At 40.9% G+C, this 17,413-nt stretch overlaps 2 protein-coding genes across 2 annotated transcripts in view; both read right to left on the bottom strand.

Moving 5' to 3' along the window:
• ppp2r5a (protein phosphatase 2, regulatory subunit B', alpha isoform) overlaps nucleotides 1–7,558 on the bottom strand; it is a 55,805-nt gene extending 48,247 nt beyond the window's left edge. Inside the window, exon 1 of the mRNA XM_040016891.1 lies at nucleotides 6,532–7,558. Coding sequence (XP_039872825.1) covers nucleotides 6,532–6,679 — 148 coding nt within the window. The 5' untranslated portion in view covers nucleotides 6,680–7,558. The remainder of the gene's footprint in view (nucleotides 1–6,531) is intronic.
• A 3,030-nt stretch (nucleotides 7,559–10,588) lies between these two features.
• On the bottom strand, nucleotides 10,589–17,337 carry dtl (denticleless E3 ubiquitin protein ligase homolog (Drosophila)). Its single transcript, XM_040016889.1, has 15 exons — nucleotides 17,056–17,337; nucleotides 15,153–15,290; nucleotides 14,959–15,051; nucleotides 14,817–14,878; nucleotides 14,488–14,608; nucleotides 14,330–14,395; nucleotides 14,048–14,163; nucleotides 13,881–13,954; nucleotides 13,675–13,781; nucleotides 13,481–13,585; nucleotides 12,893–13,005; nucleotides 12,683–12,772; nucleotides 12,394–12,517; nucleotides 11,555–12,213; nucleotides 10,589–10,722 (listed from the first exon to the last, which is right to left on the bottom strand). Exons 1-15 carry the CDS (start codon nucleotides 17,105–17,107, stop codon nucleotides 10,657–10,659), a joined length of 1,986 nt encoding a protein of 661 aa, XP_039872823.1. The 5' UTR covers nucleotides 17,108–17,337; the 3' UTR covers nucleotides 10,589–10,656.
• Nucleotides 17,338–17,413: the final 76 nt, after the last annotated feature.

The raw sequence follows: 17,413 nt of genomic DNA, 5'->3' as shown, positions 1-17,413 counted from the left end.
TTCCCAAAGCCCCCATCTTTTTGGTCATTGCTTTCCAGATGCACCATAACAATAAAATATATTTTCAAAATCTACAAAGCCTTTTTTGCTGTTGTATAACTATAGTCAGCATTAATACCAACACATTTTATTGCCAGCATTTAAGAAGTTCCATCATGTTGAAAAGTTGCAACTACTTGATCAGGCAAGTCTGCTCCTTCCTGTAGTATCGACAAAAAATGATCATTTGATATGACTTGCTGAAGTTATAAGTGAAAGAAACTTGACAATTAAAATCCTGTCATCAGTTCTTTGATCACAACAGTGATAATTTCTCATATCACCATTATAAAGCTCATTAACTCGTCATTAACTGTCTGTATTTATATAAGTCAGACAATTTCCTGCACAAAGTAAATGTACACATTGTTATGGATGAAACTCACTCTGCAACCAAGTGTGTGTATGCAAGTAGGATTTGTTTTACCTGCCAGTTAAAGGTAAACAACCAACAAGTAGGGCTGGGCCATAATATAGTGTTCACTGTTTTTTGTAAAACATGCAAGCAGGGCGTTGTTATTGCCGTATTTGTCGGACTAAGGTGTTCATAAATCTGGGAGTAATCTGGGTCCAAAAACTCAGTCCGCTTCAGGTCCCAAAGTCAAAACGAACACTGCAGCACACTGAGAGTTAAAAACTGTCTAAATTCTTTCATCTTTAATAAAACAATCAGCATTGCTGCTTTACCAAGTGTAACAATTAAGTTTAACATCCAGGGATCCATGAAAACAGAATTTATTACATTTAACGGAGTTAGAAGTTAGCTCGCTAGTTTCGCTAGTTACCTAAGCATGATATAGCATGTTCTGACAGAGATTTCTGAAAAAAAATTTAAACTTACAGCTCTGCTATCACTTCCAATATAAATGAAGACAGAAAATTAAACAGCAGTGATGTTTGTAGGGTTACTGAAGTTGGGCTAGGTGGTATATAATGATGTGCTACGTCAGCGGTCCCCAACCCCCGGGCTTCGGACCGGTACCGGTCCGTAAGTCGTTTGGTACCGGGCCACGAGAGTTGAGGCTCAGGTGTGAAATGTATGGTTTTCAGGGTTTTTATCAGTTTTGAGCGTTATTTTGTTATCGTTTTTATCTTTAATTCGGTTTTCCTGGGTCTTTTCACGTGTGTTATGAATAAATCTTCTTTTTTACGGTACCGGTACTAGTTTTATTTTGTTGTATTTATCCGTAACACCTTAAAGGTCGGTCCGTGAAAATATTGTCGGGCATGAACCGGTCTGTGGCGCGAAAAAGGTTGGGGACCGCTGTGCTACGTGTTCGCTAGCGACATAGCTTTGTTAGCATAACATAAACAGTGAAGCTAACACTTTTCCACTCGATAAAAGTTAACGTGCGGGTTCCTGATGGTTAGAGACAAATGCAATCGCATGGCAGGATGCTGTAAACAGACCAAACTTCAGTCAGGAGAACAACTGAGATAATCCATCCACAATACGAAGTTAGTCATTAATATACTGCAACAACATGGTAATAGAGCAGCTGTGACAGAATACAGCATTAATGAATCAATGGTACAGAAGTGGAGGAAGCAAGAAGAATGAGTTGAATAAAGTTTGATTTATCTGATTGCTTTGTTTCGCTTAATGTGCCTTATAATCCCGTGCACCTTATGGTCCGAAATACACGTATTTGACTTTTTTTATTTGTTTCTATCATATATACAAATTAGATGCACACTAATCACATATATGATTCCAATCTGTAAATCCAATGAGCATATCCTGACATGCTACAAAACAATATGATACTATACAGGATAACTCGCCGGGTTGTTGATAATATGGGTTTACCACAAGCTTTTGACACAGAAGAAATCATGGATAAAAGCTCAGCTTGGTATCAAAATGTAGGTAAAACAACTAGCCCGTGTTATATGCTAGGGCTGCACGATTTTGCATAAAATGAGAATCATGATTTTTTTGGCTTAGAATTGAAATCACGATTCTCTCACGATTTTCTTTTCCAGTATAAATATTTATTGCACTTATTAACTGCACATCAACTTCGTAACAGCTGAAACTGAACATAAAAACAATAAATAAACATAAAAACAACAAATGTCTCACGTTTTGTTGTTGCCGCAAAATGTTGTACTGCTTGAAATTCCGTCTCCACCGTTGCTCGACACTGCGTGTATAGAGCAGGTAGTGCAACAATAGAAAAATAGTTGCGGGACGGCACTGTGTAGCAATTGTCTAGGGTGTTGATCATTTTCCCAAATCCCTCGTTTTGCACAGTGTTGATGGGAGCCATATCTTTGGTCAGGTAAGTAATAGCCTCCGTAATTTCTTTGAGTTCGACGTGTATAGGGAAGCGCTGTATAAGGTTCCCGTTATTGGTGTTTGGGTGGTTGACCGGAACGGATTTTCTCCTGTCACTTTCTTGTCATCCCTGACGTGCTCTCCGTTGTTTTTTCCCTGCTAATTTTAGCATCACACGGCACAGCTTCTGTATCACGTGGTATAAGGCTCCGCCCTTGTCACTTGTTGAGCAGGAAGAGTGAGCGCTTGTTTTCATGCAGAGTACGTCCCGGATCAAAATGCGGTACAATCGTCGTCGTCGGTTTTTTGTTGTTTTGTTTTGTTTTTTAAATCGTTGTCATTTGGAAATGAGATCGCACATAAGTATGAATCGAGATCGCGATTTTCTAACGATTAATCGTGCAGCCCTATTATATGCTATAACTTGTTTTGATCAGCCTCTAAACTACATGGTACTATAGCCCAAGAACGTTTACCCAAAATGCAGTTTTTCAAGTTTGCTTCAGTGAAACCTCAGGAAACAGAGCAAACATCCATGTTACCAGTGCTTGCTTCTGTTACCCTGTGTCACAGATATTACATCGGTCCATTGGCACTGCTATATATTGACTTCAGATTGTGAGACTTGAAGTTCATGTAAAATTGATTTGCTTGCAATTTGTAAATGTAAATGTATTTTTAGTTGCAAGAATTTCACATGTCTACTCCTTGTATATAAAGACTTAAATCAGACCTATGCATTTTGAGGGCCTGTAGTTTCCATATTATAAAAAGGTAAAACTTTGGTATATTTAGTAAAGCCTTAAATTTACCATACAATATAAATACACACCTAATTCTGAAGGGGTCAGGTGAGAACACTTCCTAAAAAACAACACTGCAAAGTCTACACAAGTACAACTGGTAGGCATGTAACATAACAAACACAACCAGGCCTCCACCCCACATGCCTGTCTCCACCTAAAACACACAAACAACAGACTCCAGGAGGTTTTATACCAGCCTCCCGTGTTTCAACCAAGCAGTGTCACATTTCGCTTGATGATCACATTTTGCTGTCTTGCATTATCTCCTGCGCAGTCAGAGGCTGTGCTTACTGGCTGTCACTGACATGAGAATGAGACAAGTACAAAACAAACGTCATGGCATGTAACAGGTGGTTCTTGCTTTCTCTGGTCCTTTCAGCCTTGTGAAGCATCACAGGAGACAAACTGCAGCACTGAGCTTTAAATATTGAGCTTGGTTCAGTAAAGTATGGGAGTGTGTATGGGACTCCCTGCCTCATCCTTATTTGTTAAGTATTGCAGCAATTCTGCCTCTAGCAAAAGAGTTATATTTCAGTATGTTTGGACTAGGAATCCCTTTACAATAGCTCACTATGTAAACTTCTCAGTGTGAAAAGAAAAAAAGATTACAGTGTCTTTCTTCAGCTTTGACAAAGTTGTCTTCTCTATTAAGAGCCTGTACCATTAACAACATACAGGAGACAACAGAAGCAAACATTTTATGGCTTAGCGGTGTCAAAGGTGTCCAAAAACTATGCTCCAATATTAATTTTAAAACATGCATAATAAAACCACTCAAATATGCATTTCCCCTCATCAGGTCTAATCACAGGGGAGCTTTTAGATACAAGCTGCAACCATTAAGCTCACATATACAGTATAATTAGTTTCTGTTAACTGTTATTTACACACAAAACAGCCTGGAAGAGTTGGTGCCATTAGACAACTGTTATGGCTCACTAACATTTACCTTTACTTGTTCAGCCAATATCCACCCACTTACGTCCACTCATTAAGCTACGCTAAATCATTCACCCGTCTCCTTGCACTGATAGCTGTGTGTCTGAAGCAGAGCTGCACCTAGCCCTATGCCACATAGCTGGTCTGACTTTGACAACACAATATTGCTCACAGATAAGTTGGGTCTTACAACTTTTCAGGTGGTTATCCAGATTCCCTTTCTGTGTCCCTTTGGGTGACAGTCACTGGTTGTGGGAGGAAGTTGATTCTTAATTTTCTCAAGTAAATTTTAACTTACTGATTTCATAATCAAAACTAAAATATTTACTGACAACCACACAGTCTGTAGTGCCAAACTGCTGTCACTTTTTTGTTGGGTTGCACAGAGATATCAAGTCAATATCTGTATGGGCCAGGAACATCCTTGCTTACCAATTGGTATATCAAATAAGATGGTATTTACCTTAACAATCCTTGGGAAATATTCATGCTCTCTCTATAAATGGCACAGACAATTCAAAACTTACCACAGCCTACACTTCTCTCCAACCAGATTATTCAAAAGCACTTCACCGCTGTGTGTGAAATGTCCAATTGAGCAATGAAATCCATCTCATCAGTTTGTGCAGTGTAACAGATTACAGATTTTGGGGGGTTCATGTATTTGAGGTACTTATCAAGGCGTTTACCAGGGTGCTTCCTTTTGCCCCTCTTACAGCACTGTTTGGGGTGGTTGATTTGAATAGCGTGAAGTGTCGTTGTGAAGCTCAGGCTTTATAGACAATGTTAGCAAGAAAAATTGTGCTACAATCTTAAAAGTCTGAGATACATCCAACTTACCAGTTTGGTGGCTGAAGGAATTAGAAAATGTGCTACACCCGTGTCAAACAAAGCAGGTCTCCTTCAGAAAATCTGGCTACCAGTCATCAGCTTGATTGAAAAACTGAATCTTTATTGCTTTTATAAATTACAATATAAAATGTCCTACTGTAATATCAACCCCTGCAACACAAAATAAAGTTAATTTAGTCTGTTTGTAAGCTTCTGGTATTATTCTTTTTCATATTTTTAAGAATTTGAAAACTTATAAACAGATATTTTAAATTATTATATTTGTTTATCAAAGGGGCAGAGATAACAGGGGAAAAAAACACATAAAATTCTGTTAAGTCAGGCAAGACAAACTCTTACCCATCAAAGGCCCATTCTGAGCCACGGTCGCCCGTGGCTCAGAATGGGCCAGAATGGGTTGGGAAGCGCATCTGTAACCGGAAGGTCGCCAGTTCGATCCCTGGGCTCTCTGTCCTGGTCGTTGTGTCCCTGGGCAAGACACTTTACCCCACCGCCTACTGGTGTTGGCCAGAGGGGCCGATGGCGCAATATGGCAGCCTCTCTTCTGTCAGTCTGCCCCAGGGCAGCTGTGGCTACGACTGTAGCTTGTCTCCACCAGTGTGTGAATGTGAGAGTGAATGAATAGTGGAATTGCAAAGCGCTATATAAATGCAATCAATTATTATTATTATTATTATTATTATTATTATTATTATTGTGAACCAGCTGCCTACAAGCTTGAAAATGCAATGCATGAAGGTAACTGGACTTCTTTAGGTTTGTGAGGACAAAAGGGTTATTGACCCACTATTGATCATGTCAGTCAACGTGATGCTCAGAATCAGCTCCAAAGGGGATAGTCCCCACTAGGGGTTAATTACCCAGGACTCGTTGTTTTAGAACTGAAGAAGCCTCTTGGATGGAAGCCGAAACCTCTTCAGAAACCTAAAGAAGTCGAGATGCCTTCTTTTTCAAACCCTCAAGACTACCGTGGCCTGGTTGACTGAGACCCTACACAGACCGTGCTTGCCAAAAAAATAAAATAAAACAGTAGAGTGATGAAGAGCTGTACTGGCTGAACTTTAAAAAAAGGAAACTATTTTTTTGTGTGTGTACAAGACAAGGAATAAACACTAAAATCGTGACAAGTCAAAAACTTATATCAAAGCCAAATTGAATTTTCCAATCAGTGCATCAGGTGTAGAGACACTGATCCTTCAAAACACCTTGACGCAAATACATAAATCCTTCTTAGCCACTAGAACAACATGGCTCTGGGGATGTGCATTTGTCATTACACAACATCCAGCAAGGACAAAACAAAAAACAAAACAATGGGTCGAGAGATGTTAATACAACTACTGACAAAACTGTCCAGGAATACAAAACCAATGTAACATACTTTGGCACAGAGCCTTTTCAAACACCCTTTGGTCAACTCTTACAAACTGCTTGCAAGTGTTAATAGGTGTGCTTTATTTTTTGGCAGGTTTCTGAATACAGGCCAGCTTTAAAATGTGTAATGCATTTCTGGCTGCATGCACAGTGTACCTGCAGTGGATCCGGCAGTGTACACACACACAGCGGTCATGACAGGCAGACTATTTTAAGCGGCGGACCCCTTCATCCTCTTACCTTTGAGCTGCGGCAGCGGGGAGAGCTCGACCGGAGCGGTGTGAGTGCGATACTGAGAGGAGCCCTGGGATTTTCTCTGCTTCTGTGCCTTCCTCATGGACTTCCTCGTAAACCCATCCACTTTCTCTGATGCGGAGATGGCCGACATTTTGATGCATAAAATAAAAAAAAATAAAAAAAACTACCTTGACACTTTTTGCACTGTATCTCCTAGGTCATACGAAAAGCTTCCTTCCCCTTTTCACATCAGAAGGTTTGTGTTATTTTTGTATGATCCAACATGGTCGGTCGGTACGGAGGTTAAGCTGTGCCCAAAGACTGCATCATTATCTTGCTCTATGAAATACGGAGGAGGGGGGATAGTCTTCAAAATACGAAAAAATACGAATTTAGTCACACGACACCGCCCACACTACACAGCACGGAGCGACCAACACGACAAGAATAAGCTTCTAAATTTCTGACATTCTTTTTACTGCTGCATTATGATCGAAAAACGTCTACCTGTTGCAAAACATAAGAGAGGCATTGCCGGATTGAAGCTGTCTACAGTAGACCTAAGCTGACAGTTAGCTAGCCTGCTAAAATTAGCTGACGGTTACAACAATTTGCACCGCTGCTGAGGGGGGAAAAGTTACCAAAGAAAGTTGCCCCGTTAATTTTTTGCAGCTCTTCGGTAAAACACACAGTCCGCGTCTCCGAGCACTGGTTTAATCCTAGACAAAATTCTGCTGAGTGTGTTTTTGAGAGAAAAAAATTTATCCGCGATCGATGAAGTTAAATTTCGCTCGTCGACTCATTTAGCGCTTGAAAGTTAGCCTCATCCACCTAAGAGAAACTTCACCTTTCGCCACACTTCCGAATGAATCGTGTGAGACTGTTTCGCTAGCACGACCTCGATAAAGACCGAGTATTGTGAAAAACAGCAAATTACTGGATGTCGCGCTGAAGCAGGCAGCCGTAAACACTCCCAGCGAAGCCGCTCCGTCACTGTGTGTCTGTGAGCTTGACTGCGGAGCGCTGACGGGGGCACGTCACTGATTGACGTTGCTAACAGCCAATCAGAGGCGAAAATTTCAAAAAACTAGAACTTTTTAAACCAATCGAGCCGCGCAGAAAGCGGGACTTGAACATGTGACATGTGAAAACAAATAGGTGATGCGGTACAGGCAGTAGCGTTAAACAAAAACTGACACACGTCTCGTAGCAATACATTCAAAATAATAATAAGATAATATAATAAGAGTTCCATTTGTCGCCGTGTGTTTCTTTGCGAAGTACCCCACTTATACTTTCAGTTTTTAGCCACAGATTGTTTTAGGATTAAAAAAAAGAGATCCTGGGATATTGCATTTGGAAAAACTCGGATAACAAAGAGACTGAAGAAGTCACTTGGATGAGTGACGAAACGTTTCTCCCACCGAAAACTTATTAAAAGATTTAAGTGTATATTTGAGCCTGTATGTACGCTCCTGACCCCCGAGAGAAAATCCAAAATAAATTCAAACATGTGCACCCAGGTCATTAAAAGATGTATGCTGTTCAGTCATTCCACCCTGGAAAACTGATAATAACTGTATGTTATTCAAGAATTCACACACGCTTTGGCCCTGCCTGTATCACTCCCTAAATCGATGCCTTCCGCATTACATGCTGTGTGTGTTTATAAAATACAGGTATAAACCCTAAAATAAGGGCCTTTCCACAGGAAATTGGGTTTCTATTTTAGTACATTTACTTTGTCTATAATAGAGACAAGAAGAAAGCTTTCTTTTTATCACTACACTTACATCAAAAGTAACATAAAAGAAATCTAGAATAATGTATTCTAAAATCCTAAATTATGAAAGAGAGTGCCATAGAGCTAAGTCCTGAAAACTTTGGCCTAATTCTAAATATGGATTGTATAAAGATGACAATAATTAACATCCTTAATGTTAATTATTGTCATTTATCTTTTTATCTATTTAGATGAATCTTGTAGTAGATTTTTACCATTTTCTTTCCCTATTAATTATTTGCTATTATAATGGAAATGGAACAGTAAGTGTTAACAAGTTTTTCATTAGAAAAAAAAAAGATCCAAAACATTGTTTAAAACTTTTTTTTTTTTTTCTTACAGGAGTCTATGCAGTCCCTCACTGTTTCCACGGGAATTTAGAGGGTAAGTAGTGCTACCAATCAATTGCACTTCATAAAGCGAAGCATTTAGAAATACCAACATCTTCCCAGGAGTGGACGTCCCAGCAAAGTCACCCCAAGGTCAGACTCTACAATGCTCAAGAAAACTACACATTCACCTAGAGCTACATCTCAGGTCTCAGTTAGCATGCTAAATGTTAAAGTTCATGGCAGTACAATTAGTGCTACCATACCAGGAGAAAACATAGTAGCAGAGCTTAGGATTGCAAAATTACATCTGAACAAACTTCAAGCCTTTTGGAAAATGTCTTCTGGATGGACAAGACCAAAGTGCAGAGGTTTGTCCATAATGCACAGCATCATGTTTTGAGAAAAGCAAACACGCCATATCAGGACAAACATCTCCTACCAACTATCAATGGCCATGGCGGAGTGGGGGGTGATTTGGGCTTGTTTTGCAACCACAGGACCTGGGCACCTTGAAGTCATTGGGTCAACCACAAACTCCTTTGTAAATCAAAGTATTATAGAGTCGAGTGTGAAGCCATCTGTCTCACTGCTAACGTTTTGCCAAAATTGTGATATGTAACAGGAGCACAGCGGCAGTCAAAGTCTAGACCTCAATCCGACTGAAATGCTGTGCATAAACTTTGCCCACAAACCTCAATGAACTGAAGTGACACAGTTAAGAAGAGCGTGCAAAAATTCCTCCACAGTGATCTGAGACTGAAAGTCATACAGAAGTCAAATATTTAAGTAACTACCATCAAATACCAGTATACCATCTTTTTTCTTTAATAACTTACTGTCCATTTTCTCACCTATCATGCTTTTGTGTGCTCTTCAGTTCAGCTGCATTTATAATCAGAGGAAGTCACTTCATTGAAAGTCTTTACCACAGCTGCTGTAATAAGTTACCATCACACATACATGTTAAAAACAACCCTTCTGCCTCTCTGGGGCAGAGGCAGTGATTGTCAATTTTTCTGGCATTGTCTTCCAACCATTTCTATAGTTGGAATACAAAATGAAAAAAAATAATTAAGTAAAAAAATTAAAACTGTCCAAATGGAACAAAATAGCTGTAAAACACTAATCTCACGAATCATGACTAATCACACGAATCTGCAGGGAGCTAAAGAAAAGTGTGAGATGATAGAGATTTAATTTTTTAGGTTTGAATGTTTTTCAGTCTTTAGATTTTCTCTTTTAATTACCTCGACTAAAACTCTCACCACTTCCCCATCAGACCCTCTCTGTCCCTCACATACACACAAATACACACACAGGCAGAAAACTGTTTAATAAAATTTGACTACAGCTAGATTTATCAATTAAATACAAATAAATCAAGCATCATTCATTGGTTCTTCTGTACATATAGACAAGTCAAAAATTTGCTCAGTAAGGAAAAAATCTATTGCAAACCGCGTGTGCAACTCCGATATGAAGGAGCAAACTCGTACACGGAAAACACGTGACTTAGATGGCTGGCTTACAAATGTTATAGAGCTGATCTGTGAGCAGCTTACAGTGCGGTTCATAAAAAGGTTTAACAAAATGAACCAAATAACTAGATTTTTTTAAATTGTTCTGTGAACAAATGCTTTTCTCTGCACTTGAGGATCAACTTTTTAAAATCTAATCAGCCTTTTAAATGTGGAGTCTTCGATTTAATGCTGAAGCATCTCTAGAAGTACTCATATTCGCAACTTTAGTCGCCAGCCAGAAATTCTGCACAGCACCAGAAATTTCTGTAGGAGGCATAAAAAAGAAAAAAGAAAAAAAAAAAAGAACATATTTAAATATAAAATTGAAAGCAGTCCCTGGATGTCAAATCCAAACCATCAAATGTTCAGTGACTGATCTCTTCTGATCTCAGCAATCAGTGATCTTAAGAGGCTTATAGTTTTTGGGTGCCACTTAAAAACCACCTTGAATAAAACCCTCTTAAAGAAAAGCACCAAGTTTGGTACAACCAGGTCAATCCAAAGGCCTTTTTGTGAAATACATGGAGATTTTCTTCATGGCTGGAGGGGTGCACACATTCTGGAAAACAGAAATGAAAAAAAAACAAAGGATCATCTTAAAAGCTAAAACAACATGCATGGATGCCACATTTAATAAAAATATAATCACCCAGACATATCAGTGCCAATGCCTACAGTATGTAAGGACTGTCAAACTCATTTTACATCGTGTGCTACATATAGCCCACTTTGATAACTAAATATTTCATCCCTGTCTTTAAGACTAAGAAAAATGACCATTGCGTTGCAGTTTTTCTATGGAATAAACATATATTAAGAAAAACAAAAAAAAACAGGTGTTCAATTGTTTTTCTATTACTTAACTACTTTTAGGTTGAGTAATAGTAATAGTTGATTTAGTATGGATTGCTACGGGGGAGCTCTTTATCAATAGGAAAAGCTTTAAAACCTCTAAAAATACAGATAAGAGTTTAAAATCCATGCACTCATTCACTTTTCAAAGCCTTTCGGTGTCGCCAGACAGGACTCTGTGCTGGGACGATTTTTGCCCCCGGACCTTATTTTTGACACCCCTGCTGTATGTGCTGATATGGGTTCCTTGTCCTTAAAGAATATTTTGCTGAAAATCTCCTTGAATCATTTAAGGAATGGCATCATATCTGCTTCGACTCCACCATCTACAGCAGCTGTAGCAGGAGGTGGAAACAAGCAGCGTCCGTAGGTGGCTGATGGGCAGCTGCGGTTTAAAATCTCCACCTCATCGGCTGCCAATTGTGTTTCAGTATAACTGAACTACATATAACACCACCCTTGCATCACAGCACCAAACTTGAGGATAATTTCAGATGAGAATGTTAATCCACTCCCAAACCTGTGAGTTTTATACTTACTGGTGATGCTGGTGTCTTGCTTTCTTGTTTCTTAGCAGCACTGGGACTTCTGGGGTCTTTGGGACTTCTAGGGCTTCTTTGACCTTTCCTCAGCTTCTGGCTCATCACTGACAGCCAGTTCACTCCTCTGGGAGAGCAGTTCTCCTTGTCGGTCTGTCTGGATGAAGCCGCATTGTTGTCCTCTGTGTGGCAGCCTGTTTGTGCTGGGCTCTCCTGAGCTGGGCAGCAAACACCAGAGAGGGTCCGGCTCCTCTTGGCTGCAGGAGAGAGTTCAGTAACGCAGTCGCACTGCTCAGTGACCTCACAGTTCGAAGAAGAGCCGTCACCGGTTTCCAGCCTGCGTTTGGCCCGTCGTTCTGTGGGGGGCGTGCTGCTTGCAGAGCTCTGGGGAGACTGGCTCAGCACCCGATGGGCCGGAGAGCCAGCCTGTTCGGAAGTTCTGCTGCTTGGGGACAACCACTGTTTGATAGTGGGCGGAGTTCTGTGGCGAACAGCTGCAGTTTTAGCGTCCTGTGAGCGGTTGGGTGTAGTGGTGCTGGAAGAAAGGGGCAGGGCGGCTCCACTGGGAGCACAGGCTGCAGGCTGAGGTGAGGCTATGCCACCAAGGCTCACTCTTCTCTGGGGCTTGGCAGGGGTTGTCTCAGCTGGAATGGAAGGCCCTTAACAGCAGAATAAAGTAGTGTGAGTCCAGATGTGATCATGTTTTGTATTTAACTGTAGGACAGCAGTGATTTATGATGAAGCACAAATTCACATGCACATACTGTAAGTGAAACCTCTACGCTTTTATGACTATATGGTAGTTCTTCACAAGAATACATTGTAGGTGAAGCACTTACTTGGGAGAATCTTAGGACGTGCATGGCCTACTAGGTTAGCCTCTCCTAATGATGACTGTACTTCATCATTTTCTCGGTGAAGTCGCCAGATGCGCACGGTGTGGTCATCGGAACAGGAAGCAATCTGCCAACAGAGCAGAGGGCTTTATACAGAAGCTCATTAAATCGAATAAAGTCAGAGCGCCCCGCATCTTCCAGCAAAGTGCAGCTGGTTCAGGTGCTTCTCGGCTCATTAAAACTCCTCCAATTCACAGCAGTGTTCATACTTGTATAACCACTCACGTCTTACCTTAGTGAAATCTGTCGGACACCATGCAACAGACGTCACTTCCTCACTATGACCTTGAAGCGTCATGGGAGGAAGTTCAGGATTGGAGATCTGAAATGTAACAAAAATGTTCAAAAACCTTAAATTTGCAGTTCCTCAACACCAGAAAACCCCCAGAGTGAAAATAAAGCAATTTTTATTACGTCAGGTAAAATATAACCGAGAACGCACCTTCCAAATGTACGTGTGGTTGTCACTCGAGCCGCTGGCCAAGAACTGGTCATCTGGGCTAACGCTGGACTTTACATAAAACGAGGAGTTCTGGTGACCGCTGAAAACTGCCACTGTGGATGAAACATAATTCTTAAAAATGACAAAATATTCACAAAGATCAGAGAACAAACAAGTCTAAGGACAATCAAATAAAAGGATAAAATGTACAGTACTGTGTATATAACAATAAAAAGAGAAATGCTGAACTTTCCTCTAGTTTCTGTACATTTAGTAACACTTTCCTCTTTCGTTTCCATTTAAAAACTGTCATGATGCATTTTGAAATGGTTTCCTGTATTGCAACCTGTCAAACACCACCTAACCCACTGCTATTCAGAACTTCAGATCAGACTTTAACACGTAACAGTAGAAAACAAAGCATCTATGGCTTTTATTTGCATCAAGAGGCTTCTGCTGCTGGATGCTTTGCTCCCATAACAAAGTGCATTAGTGCCATCTAGTGATGAATGGGTGACTGGAAAAAAGACCTATTCTACTCTAGTGCACATACACGCACTGTTGAGCCAGAGCGAGGAGCTTCTTTACCTGGTGTCGTTTTTATTCCGCAGACACTGAACATATAGATGCTGTCGTCTGTGCAGTTACACATCACGTTGGCTCTCGCGGAGTCCAGAGCGAGTCCGGAATATCCTGCAGCACGTCAAAAAGACAGCTGGGTTATTTGTGTGTTATTTGCACATTTCAGGTAAAGGTGATGCTTGGCATGTTAGGGAACTAACCCAGTCGCGTCCGCGTGCAAGAACCTGGATACGGAAATGTCTGCAGGGGTACAGGATCATGACGGTGTGCAGTGTAGTTCTTCCTCAAATCCCACATCTTGATTACTCTGATAAAGGGAATTGAAGGAGACAGAAAATGATCGAGAATGTCTGGTAACGGCTCTTATAAATGTGAAAAAGGTGACAAGAAGCTTTTCTTTTCTTACCCGTCAACAGCTCCTGAAGAGATGAGGGTGTGCTGATCCCTGAACAAAACCACTGTAACGCTCTGCTGGGAGTCCTGCAAATAAGATGGAGTAGCTAAAGATTAGATTTCCATTTGCAGCATCGCTCTTTTCATTCCATTAAACGGCTGATTGTCGAGAAAACTCACCACGCTCGGAGCCATGCCGCGCATGCCGCCCCGTCTCTTCTTCGTTTTAGAGGGAGGGTTGGTCTCTGCTTTGTTGTGAGCTCCGCTGATCTGGTTCACCTGTCTGTAGAAACCATCTGAGGGAAAGACATAAGTTTGATTATTGTCGTGGCATTTTTCATAAATTCAACTAAAGAAACAGGAAAAAATAAGTGTTTTTGCAACAGGCTGCTAGTAACAAAGTGGCTAAAGATATGATTTAAAATGTATTGCTAAATTGTCTATTACTGTTCCGATCAATACCTTTTTTGCTGCACCTCATGTCCCAGATCATAATATTTCCATCTCTGGCTCCAGTAGAAAACACAGCTGTGTGACAAAAGAAAATGTATTAATCACATGATACAACAATATATCATCAATGCACAGCCAACACAGTGTTAGCTCAGTAAAAGGTATACCTTTCTCCTCTGGTGCGAATGCAACAGACTTAAGACTGCAGAGGTGGCCCTTGAAGCTGCCTAACAACTCTCCAGACTTCACATCCCAGAGCCTGGCCATCTGGTCACCCGCAGCAGTTACCTGAAGAGATCACAGATGACCAAAGCATAATAAGAAAAGGCTTCAGAGTTTTTAATGGGTTCCAACAAAATAAAGAACAATAAAAAAAACAAAAATTAGTAATCCCAGGTAAGGCAGATGCAATTACATGAGTCATGCATTTGAGGGTGACGCAAAAAAATCTGACTTTCTGCAATTCTCTGACTAAACAGAATGAATTTGCACTTACTAACTGAGGCTCCCCTGGCATCCAGGCGATATCAAAGACAGCATTCTCATGAGCCAGCCATGCTGCAAGGTTAACACACTTTTAGCCACCGACATTTCAAAATACATGGCATGGCAATTATGAACACAAGTCACAAGAATACCTTTAAGAAGTGGATATTCACGGCTCTCTGTGTTGTAGAGCCTAACAATGCCTTCTTCATTAGCTGCTGCGAGGATGTTCTGCAGGTCCCTGGCTGAAAACAAACAGGAGAAAAGAGACACTGCAGTTAGACAGATTAATGACAACAGGGCCTTGCTCTCTCTGCACTTACAATGATAAGCACAAATGAATTACCAGAGGAGAAAGCTAATCCAAACGGTGGCACAGAGTCGCCAAGGTTCCCATAGGAGATATGTTCATCATGTCGGACGCATCGGTAGCCTTCAAGCAGGGAACTCAGAGGGTACCTGGACCAGGGATCTGCAGGGAGAGCTGAAGAGAATGATGCATGGTCAGAGGAAGGACATCAATGAGACACGGCAGTAAAACTAACAGAAAAAGCATTGCAGATTTAAGAGGACAATCATCAGACCACTTTGAGCTGATATGAAGGCAACTGTAACTCAAATAATCACTTGTTACAATTAAGATATGCAGAAGAGCATCTCTGAGCATGCAACACATTGAACCTTGGAGTCATTGCAGCAGAAGACCACACCAGCTGCTGCTCTTGTAGGTCAAGAACAGGATCCTAGGGCTGCTATTCACATGGGATCAACAAAATTGGACAACAGAACACTGTAAAAACATTGTCTATTCTGAAAAGTCTCGATTTCTGCTGTGATGTTTGGAAAATAAATTCAGAATTTGATGCAAACAGCATGAGAGCATGGATCCATCCTGCCTTGTATCAACAGTTCAGGCTGCTGGTGGTGTAATGACGTGGGGAGTATTTTCTTGGCACACCGAGTACCAGCTGAGGATCATTTAAACACCACATCCTACCTGTTGTTGCTGACCACGGTGTACCGATTTTCTAATGCAGGGGTGTCAAACATACAGCCCAGGGGCCAGAACCGGGCCGTATAAAAATGTCAAAGAATGCATAAATGTGGATTTTTGGTTTGTACTTGTGAACTGATCACGTCACGAGAGTCCAAACTAACGGTCCAGAGATTTGACTCATTTTAAATCTCTCTATACTATACCAGAATAAGTACTAGACACCATTAAAAATAAAATAAATGAATAAAAAACAGAAAATTAGCTGGGTTTCATTATAAATGAATCAATGGGCAAATTCCTATTTTATTTAACAGGAAAAAAATAGGATGTATTCTTTGAATTACCAGAAGATTTTGAGTTTTTTTTTTTCCTTTTGGGACCATTTACTATAATAACCTGTATGGGTAATGAATTTAGACTGGTAACAGTGAGGCTCTTATTTTATAAATAACTCTTTAATATTTTCACAATATACTCAAACATCTTCCCATTTTCCATTAGTCTGGTAGTCTGTAGTAGCCTGGCCTACTTCAGATTGTTCTATACATTACCCTTTACTACGTGACACCCTTCTCTAATGGCTGTAATGGCTGCTTTCAGCAGGATAACACCGTGTCACAGAGCTCACTTCCTCTCAGATTGGTTTCTTTAACATGACGATGAGCACACTTTACTCAAATGGCCTCCACAGACGCCAGATCTCAAGCCATTGGGATGTGGTAAAACAGGACATTGCATCGTTGATGTACAGTCGACAAATATGCAGAAACTGTGTGATGCCATCGCGTCAATATGAATCAAAATATCTGAGGGATGCTTTAACCAACTTGTTGAATCTACGCCTGGAAGACAAAAGAGGGTCCAACTCGCCAGGTGTACCTATTAAAGTGACCTACGAGCATAGATCGGCACGCTTGTCTTCTCACTTGCTCTTGAGTTGTATAAACCAAAGCCAATCAAAATATGAGAAACTGTCCTAATATGTACTACGGTTATAAGGCAGGACATATTGTTGGTGTGCCACCAGTTGGAGTCTGAACAGCCCGACAAAGACATTCACGAAGAAAGTAGAATTAAACGTTAAAGTCCACACTGAAGGCAAAAGAAAAGCAAGTGCAAATGATACTCTAGGAGCCCTCTTGGCAGCATGACTCCTCGAAACATAAAGCAGAGATGTTAGACTGCATTATCTTCCATGGTAGACTAGCTAAAGCCCAGCCATGGCCGTGCAAATAACCCATCCCTGTCTCACCATTCTGCCTCCGTCTGCCCACTCCTCTGTCCACCACTGAGCGGAAAAGCATCCCTGCACTGCAGCACAACTCGATCCAAAGGCTTTTGTATAAAAACGTAACGTTTTCCTCGATGTCAAGCTTCTGCCGGTCCGCTTTCTGTGCCGAAGCTGGGGTACTATTTCCCGCGAAGAGATCGTCCGAGCAGAAGGACTGAATTCCCCGCTAAACTTGCGTTACGCGCAACCATTGGTGGAAACGGCGACTTCCTGGGCAGGAGCGCTTCTGCTTCCGCTTTCTTTGTAAACTTTCCCACCATAACTGGAGAAGGAGACGCCCCTTCAGCATAAATAAATATTTTTAAAACGATTAAACTCC

This window comes from Simochromis diagramma, unplaced genomic scaffold, assembly GCF_900408965.1.
Source record: "Simochromis diagramma unplaced genomic scaffold, fSimDia1.1 OVJJ01000802.1, whole genome shotgun sequence".
Lineage (NCBI taxonomy): Eukaryota > Metazoa > Chordata > Actinopteri > Cichliformes > Cichlidae > Simochromis > Simochromis diagramma.
Note: the sequence above shows the minus strand (reverse complement) of the source record. Positions and strands in the feature narration are given on the sequence as shown.

Bases quoted from the DNA above. Each gene is read 5' to 3' on its own strand.
- dtl (XM_040016889.1), bottom strand. From the start codon at position 17,107: ATGCTTTTCCGCTCAGTGGTGGACAGAGGAGTGGGCAGACGGAGGCAG. The intron at 13,955-14,047 runs GTGAGTTTTCTC...TCTTATTTGCAG, and splicing joins GCGGCATGGCTCCGAGCGTG to GACTCCCAGCAGAGCGTTAC. The intron at 13,782-13,880 runs GTAAGAAAAGAA...TCCCTTTATCAG, and splicing joins TCTTCAGGAGCTGTTGACGG to AGTAATCAAGATGTGGGATT.